General features: G+C 46.3%; 1 protein-coding gene across 1 annotated transcript; it reads left to right on the top strand.

Moving 5' to 3' along the window:
• Positions 1 to 2,470: 2,470 nt before the first annotated feature.
• Positions 2,471 to 8,030, top strand: LOC144097136 (uncharacterized). Its single transcript, XM_077629919.1, has 3 exons — positions 2,471 to 3,065; positions 5,548 to 5,643; positions 6,206 to 8,030. The coding sequence occupies exons 1-3, from the start codon at positions 3,063 to 3,065 to the stop codon at positions 7,796 to 7,798; spliced, it is 1,692 nt and encodes a 563-aa protein (XP_077486045.1). The 5' UTR covers positions 2,471 to 3,062; the 3' UTR covers positions 7,799 to 8,030.
• Positions 8,031 to 8,467: the final 437 nt, after the last annotated feature.

Here is an 8,467-nt window from a genome sequence, read left to right as displayed (position 1 = left end):
GTTCATGGCCTGGTAGGTTCACGAGACTCATTACTGTGTAAGCTCTTAGGTTGCCGGACGTACACCCAATGAAATATTTTCTTTACGACATTTCTTCTTTCCCTACAGCCGAATTTTATTGGTTATGGCTTTCGCCAGCTAATATTCTTTAGCACTACAACTTTCGTGGAAGTGTGTCTCGGTGCATGCTGGGAAAAAAATTGGACGGGTCACTGAAGCTCTGCCTTAAGCCAAGACGCGATAGCGTTAATGGGCTATTTCCCATACATGCGGAATCGGTTGTACTCCGCTTTGAATTCACAGATCCTTGGGAGCCCTCATGCGACTCCTGAACCAATAGTGCAACGGTTAAGCGGTGCGCCATTGTCACGCGATTGCAGGTGCTACCACCGGTGGAGCTTGTGAGACTCAGGTTGTTCCTCCAAAGCAATCGCTCCCGACCAGTCATTAATTTAACTGCTACCTGCCACGGTGGTTAGTTTGCTCACAATCCGGTAGGCAGATTGTGATGGCGCCACAAGGTCACGTGAGCTAGGTGGTTCACCTGGGTTGCTTTTCCGGTTATTTTTCGCTCACAACGCCGCCTACGGCGATGCCGGATTTTCTGCTTAACGAGAGCCCTAACACTAGACTAGCACACCATATACCTGGCTATACGTTGCCTTGCTAGAATATAACGTGGAACATATACCGCAATATATACCTTCTTTACAGCAAGGCTAAGTGGCAAACTGAAATGAAATTGTGCATTCACGTTCAGACGGGCATGAGAAAAAGATTTCCGCCCCTCGTGTAAACAGCAAATAATCCATTAATACACTTTCTGCACAAGATCGATACACTGGAACGCTTCCTGAAGTTGGGCGGAAATGGGGCGCGGCTACCGTGGCTCGCATGCAATGATCGTTACCGCATCTGCTTGCACCGTGGCTGCAACAGGCGTCTCGTACTTATTGTTCTTTTTTCTCTGGAGTGGCCCACTTTATGCCACTCGACCGGCCTCCATTCCTCCTCACTCAACGATGCACCGCGCTAACGCAATGAAGCTCCGCGTTCTGCCTTTTGACGCCAGATACAAAGCCTCCTGTGTAGATTAGGCAGTTACAGATGTAAAAGCTACAACCGCGTATTTGTTTATATGCCTTAAAAACGTATAGCAGTTTTTGAAAATCAGTTTGGGTAGACTAAAGTCAGGCAAGGAAAGAAGTTGAAGCTGCGCATAATTGTCCAAAGCACTCCTGCCGTGTGGTACCTTTTATGAGTAATCCGCCTAGCGCGCACTTCCGATTGGCCTAGTTGATGGCTGTTCATGATTAAAGAGATATTTTTCAGAGTAAAAGCCAAATGTCAAGCTAATAACATACACACATTGGGATCATTTGATTTTCGCGCTGAAAAAAAATGTAATTATTGTCAATCTGTAAGATAGGAAAAAAAAATTTTTCTAGTGTGTCGACCATTACCATCATTCGCTACGCAAATGTTTTAGATTGGCATGAGCCAAAGCCGATCATGGTGTCAGCGACACGCGTCATTTCATGAAGCATTCCAAAAATTAAACTGCGGAATTTCGGAATCTTGGGTTTTCATTTATTGTGATTTCTAAGCTCGATGTAGTTATACTTATTTACACATACTTATTTACCTTTAGGGCTCTAAGTAGACAATAGGCAGATGTTTCTTTATGGTGCTAAGCTCTTATGCAAGGGAGTTTGTATGGTCCATACTCCCCAAGCGTATATGCGGAGGCACCGACTCGGTTCAGAGTGCCCAGCCCGAGCCAGAAGCGAGGCTACAGAGGTCGATTACGCTTGTGCTTAGCGGCAGAAATCTCCAATCTTCTCATTTGTGTCCCATATTTCAAATGAGAAGACTGCTCCCTCAATGTGATACGGGAAGAAGATGACTAAGGGTCGGCGAGACTCCACAGAACTCTATATTTCTTCAGCTTACATGCCTATATATTCGCACGTACCATAAAAGTACCCCTCACACGCATGTTTTAGCGGCTGCAGTTCGTAACTTGTGTTTAACTATCAGTTATTGAGCCCGAAAGTGCAGTTACCAACAGGTGTGGTTTCCCGATATGATACCCAGGAGTTTGCCGTCCTTCATTCGCAACAGTACAAAGCAGAGCCAACATCCACTTTACTAATTTGCTGTGATAACGTGGCACCCTTCTCTAACTAAGATCATTTCGACCAAACTGAGAAAGTTCAAGGATAGCATATCTCCTTGGGCACATCTACGGAGCTTCACGGACATCTCGCAAATCTTCAGCAGGCTAAAACAATGGACCAATTGCTTCACGGCATATGTCGCAACCGTGCGACATTAAGGACCAAAGGTCGAAGCATTTACACGTCCTCGGCAGCAACAGGCGACCATCAGGAACGAACTAGTCACGCCCGAGCGGAGTCGCATCCACGCCTCGAAGACACACATCCCTCTCGAGAGCCGTCTTGGGAATCGAGTCATCAGACACTATTGCTTCGCTTCTCGCCGGCCCTCTGCACCTGCTGTAATATTCCCGGCAACTAAGCCGAGCAACCCTTGCCGTAGAGATGCCGCACCGGGCGTTCCACTGAGCTTCTAGGCGTCTATTTGAAATAGCCAAACGATCTCTGCGGCTAGACCGTTAGGTGGTCTGCTTCTCTCGAAGACGGGCCGTCTCCTCCGCTGCCGCAGCTGACGGCATCTGGGTCTCACTTTTGCCGGCTGCGTAAATGACTTCGTATCCCTCCTCCTCCCCCATTTATGCCAGTGCGCATGGTTTCGAAAACAACTTGAGGAGGGAAAGGGTAAGAGAGGAGAAGAGACTTTGTTTCGACGTCCAGCGGCTTTTCATTCTTCTGGCAGGTCTCAGACTGCCGCCTCCTTTCTCTCATTCCCTTCGTGGGGCGCTGGGATGCGTTGTTCGTGATTCGCTGATTTCATTTTTTTCCTGGCGCATATAAAAGCGCGCCCTCAATGGCTGCCTTCCGGGATTTTCTTCGCATTCGGAAAGGCAGAGTGGTTCACACGGAGTTACGGGCGCGGGGCTTACAGCGGAACAGCGAAACATGGTGAGTTCTCTCTGGGTCTGCCTCGAGAATCTCGGAAATTCAAAAGAAATTATTTGGAAGCAGCTTTGTTGTTTTCTGTTATTTCTGTCGACGTATTACGCGTAAGCTGCAGGACACTGGCGGCTTGGTTGTGATTTCTTTGATTGGTGTTGCACCATGACTATGCTGGAGGGACCACATTACATCCGGCACCCATGAGTCCAACCTGCTTACTAAGAGCACCGGGGCAGTTGTCTATCAATCAGTAACAGTACACGGCTTTGAAAAGTGACTGTAACATTGCTCTAAAATCTTTTAATACGGCGAATATGCTTTACAGCATGTCTTGCCAACTTTGAAGGAAGGGTGAATAGAAGTATGGATACACAAATGGCGTCATTGAAAATGGTTCTGTAGATGTTCTGCACTAAAGTAGTCTAGCGTCTTAGCTTTTCGAGTCATGATGCCTTATAGGAAAATAAGCCTAAAAAGCTTTAAGAGAGGCCATGATGCAGCGCATCTAGCAGGAGATGTAACGTATATTCATTGGTTACATAATGTCACTTCTGTACTGCCCAGAATCCGGACTTACGGCCCACCAGTTTAGAGCTAAAAGTATTTTACCGGGGACGTATGCAGAAGCGTTTATGAGCACACAAAGCAGCAATTCCACTGTGAACTGATTTATAAAAGTACAACAAAAGCGCAATATTTGAAGGGTCAAGCGATGGTCACTGACCATATTGACCATGACAAAATTCTCGTCCGTGCACTATCTGTGCATGCTCATGCTTTGATGACCATCAAATATTTTTCTGTAATACCTTCAAAATTTTGTATCTTTTAATCTCTGAATTAGCCAGCTTTAACGAAAAGTTCACTACAAGATAGTGTTGCAGGCTGCAGTGTACACAGATTAATTCTTACGGGGAGAATCCTTAATAACTGGAATGGGTTTATTTTCCGGAACACCTTCGTTGAGTGCTTCACTGAAACACGGGAATGGCCTTTCTTGCTTGTTGTTCGTACATATCTATGGCAGTGAAACAGTTGTTCGAAATTCATTCGAATGCCAAATTTACTTATTTCTCTTAGGTACCCAAAGGCCTCTGCCGAGGCTAACTGAAGAGTAGGGGAGCTTGGACGGGGGAGAGAGTGCAGTGTAACGCTAAGCAACTTTTAGAAAAACAATAAAACACTCGGAGACTTACAGAATCCAGCAACTACTGTAATGCCAAACGGACCTGAGGGTATTAATAAATGAAATGAAGTGAAATAATGGACAAGGAAGGGAACAAAGATAAGAAATTAATAGGTTTTTGTCGTGCAGCGCTAGGCAAACCGTGTGAAATTAACACCAAAACTAACGCAGCACTCAGTGCAAAACATTAAAAACGGTGACAGTAATAGCTACGAAATTGGGAAAGCGTAGCTGCATTGCATCTTATTCAAAAGTGCCTAAACATTTACCACGCCAGACTGAATGGAGTATATGATGACAAACTGTTCTATTATCATGTGGACTACGAAGGAGTTTGCAAAGCGGAGCATTTTGGCTTTTTTGTTAGATGTGGCTGCTTGCTGCTTTGACACCAGGATTAAAAGGGGCTTAAACGTCACATTAGTATGTTACCTATACGAATGAACAACATGCCTAGTCGACATCATTTCCTCTTGCACATGCTTTATGCTGAAACTAAAAACGAAAACAATGTATTGGCTAACCATTTTCGGAGCGTTTCTGAAGCATTATCGACGGCAAGAATGAAGCTTGACTCCTTCATCAAGTTTTCCACTGTTGCACCAATAGAGCTTCCTAGATTATTAGCATTTCCTTTCACTTCTGTATTTCTTGCGTCACAAGCGTGTTAATTGGCTGGAGATTTTCGTGAGCGTATTTCCTTCAAGCGAGAGACAGCTAAAGCGCTGATAAGTTTATTTATTAATTGGTTTAAAATTACGATTGTCCCGGTTAAAAAGCATTGCAGGAATGCTTAGAGAAAAAAAAAGTAGTACTCTGGAGAACAAGGTATTAATTACTAACACGAGAACGCAATGCACTGGCAAACTCTGCAAGTGGCAACCTACGCAAGGAAACATCGAGGAGATTTGATAGTGCGGTGGTAACAGAAAAAATCAAAACTTCAGTTTTACCTCAAATGTGTTTCTTCGACTCGGTGCTTAGACTACCGCAAAATTTAGCGAATGTATTAATAGAGAATGTATTGCCCTGTTTTTAAGTTAGCGATAAGCTAATTTGGCTACTAGTTTATTGACTATTTTATAGAGTTGTCTTTAGAAGTTGACGGCCATTGCGCGGTGGTTAAACATTGGCCTTGGGGGACCCTTAAGAAAAAGGTTCCGATTTTGGACTACGAGGGACAGACGGAGTAAAAGACAATTTAAAAAAAACCGTGACGAATGCAGCCTGTACATTAACACTATGAGCCAGCCGGTACTTGAAAAAACAGAGGCTTTGAAGATTTATTGGCTTTATTTGCAGATGTTCAAGATGTTATGCATGCTTTTCGCATTGGCGGAGGCAACTAATCTGCGACCCTCAATCACCGCGTCTGGAGTCCAGTATATAAATGATCAGGTAAGTTTGAATTTATTTCAATGCTTAATGCGTTCAGATACACGACTGCCAGCAAGGTAACGTAAACGTCCCTAAGGAAAGGCTATAAATATGTAATACGGCTGGCCAGCTTTCAGTCGGTTCCACATTTTAAAGATGCGCGAAATTCTCTTTTTTATTTCATCAGTGGAAATATATCTGAATCAGGTTTAAGTTGTTTAAAAATTCTGCTACCTGATCTCGAGTATTTTCCATGGAATTCTTTTCACGAGGTTTCCTTGAAGCGTTCGCGGCAAACATTTAACTTTAAACTTAGCGCTCGCCCCGGCCACTTCTCTGCTATGTCCTTGTGTTTTTCCGTTCGTACACCTCATCATAACCTACAAAAAGGCCGAAATTGCTGCTCTTCTGGATTGAATATCACTTTCTGTCATTGATAATATTTAATTCGATACACAAATTTTGGCATATAACAGTGTCTTGTGATTATGAGTATACTTTCAGCCGTGACTCCGCACTGACTGCAGAAAAAGCTGGTAACTGTACATTGAAACGTTTTATGCATTTTTTTCTCTATCCTCAGCCTGAGAACCCGTACAGAGTCGTGTATGACGACATACCAAGGTTCGCTTTACGTGGAGGACAAAGTGTGAAGGCTCACGAGGACAAGAAGCTTAGCCACTACGCTCTTCAAACTCAAGAGCAAAGGCCTTACTTGCACTCGGGTCGTATTCAAACTAGTGCGTTGTCCCTGCAGACTGCTGCAAAGCACCCGCTGAGTAGCGCAGCCACCACTAAGAAACATCAGAGCACTTCACTTCTTCAGCAGCGGATGCCTGAAGTGACAATTGGCCAACAAGCGCCAATCCTTTACTCCCAAGGATCACTTTCCGGTTACGCAGTTCCCCAGCACATCCTAGCTCAAGCCGTCACTGGTGGACCTGCCACCGACTACCTCCGTGGGGGCGCTACCTATGCCCCTACTTCGGACATCGCTCAGTACGCGAACGCTCTTCAGAGCTACACCCAACAACTTGGTTACCCAACGACCTTTGCGCAGAACCAAGGTCACTCTTCAGCGGGACCCGCGGCAGATCCGGCGCAATACTACCAGCCTGCTTACTACGTGCCATCTCTTCCGAGGTCAACTTACTCAGTACCGACTGTTGCCACACAAGCTGTTGCAGGCCAAACAGGTGGAGGTGTTCACGTGCAAGCCTCGCTCCCAGAAAACGGCGGTTACGGTACAGGAAGCGCTGCGGCCCAAGCTGGCCAGAATGGCCAGAATGGCCTCATATACCCGCCTAGGTACTCTTCAGGAAGCCCTGGTTCGACTGTGCCCGCTTACGCCGGAGCCGACGGTAAAACGAGTACTAAGGCAGTGAACGACCTGAACGTCCCCTCCGCTTACTACCCCAAGAGCAGCGTTCCACCCCAAGGCACTCCTATCGGAGCCGCACAAGGTCTGTACAGCCACCCATATCAGTACCCTGTAACGTACGTTCCATACAGGTACCCTGTGCAGCCCGCCGCGCAGGTTCCCCCAATGAACACTGTCGTGAGTCCCGCGCAGCCATCTTACTCTGTTCCTGCTGCCGGATATCCTACGTACGTTCAGCCGCATATTCCTGCTGGAACCATACAGCCGTACTACGCCCAGCAGGATGCGTACGTGAACCAGTCACCCTCTCAAGCAAATCAGGATCAGCTGGCTTTCGGAGGCCCCACAAGAACTATCTACTCGCTTCCAGGGCCAATCCCGAGCGCCCACAGACGCCCTTCAACCAAACTGCCGATTCAGCCAGTAGCACCTCCCGCAGAGCAGGCTGAATCTCCTGCCTACGGAAGCAGTTTTGGAGACATCGGTTACACTGCAGCGTCCATCTACGGCACTCCAATGTACTCCAAGGCAAGCCCGAACCCTTTCCTATTGAAGTACGTGAATGCGCCTGATGCTTACTTTCCCAAGGGTGTGGTCTCAGACTCGGCTGGCAACGTTTACATCCACGGACCTCGCGGCCCCACAGCCCTTCACCCCTCTCATGTGGCACCTTCTGGACAGGGGCACTATGCCTCTGCTGGGGTGCAGTACGTCCCGGCAGATAAGGCCTATGACTACGGACGCTTTGTAACTATGCATGCTGGGAAAGATGGAGTTAGGTACATCAAGAAGTGAGATTATGGTGCTCAACATTTATGAGTGGCTCTTATCATGATCATATGGGAAGACGTCAAAGTCATCTACGCAAGCTGGCTTCGGGTCAGCAGTGTGCAGGCATCACTGAAATGTGTACGCGCTTGGCGCGCTGTTTCCTTCCGTCTTCCGTGCGATCTCCTCATGACAGAATGTTAAATTTCTGTAAATTCATCCGTGTGATGACTAGTATGAGTGAAATAAACAGACTAAATCTGGTAATTTTGACTTGTGTATCCTTTCTTCACCACTTCCTTCTTCACGGTTCTTTATAATGCTTATTGTCGGTTCAAGACCGTGATAACACACGAACTACAATTGGGCGCTCAGCTAGGCTTTAGTTAAAGAACAAATACAAACAGAACATCAAAGATTCGTTATTGGGCCGTTATTTCTGGAAATATAATCAGGTATTTTCTTTCTAACACTATCGCTGGCTTCAGCGTGGTTGCTCTAACCACCGCGGTAGGGCCTTTGAGGCAATGCTGTAACTTTAAATAGTCGTTTCTGAGGATGAGGCCCGGGGCTTAAACGTGCTTGTTTCCCGTAAAAGATACTTAAGCGAAGGTTTTGCTGCTTTACATGTGATGGGTCACATCTTTATCGTAATCGGTGAGAAAGGCAGACGGTGCTGTGCCACCTGTGCCGCGC

Source organism: Amblyomma americanum, chromosome 7 (genome assembly GCF_052857255.1).
Source record: "Amblyomma americanum isolate KBUSLIRL-KWMA chromosome 7, ASM5285725v1, whole genome shotgun sequence".
Lineage (NCBI taxonomy): Eukaryota > Metazoa > Arthropoda > Arachnida > Ixodida > Ixodidae > Amblyomma > Amblyomma americanum.
This window is presented reverse-complemented; position numbering and strand designations above follow the sequence as displayed.

Coding starts and splice junctions, on each gene's coding strand:
- LOC144097136 (XM_077629919.1), top strand. Junction 5,644..6,205: donor TCCAGTATATAAATGATCAG/GTAAGTTTGAAT, acceptor CTCTATCCTCAG/CCTGAGAACCCGTACAGAGT.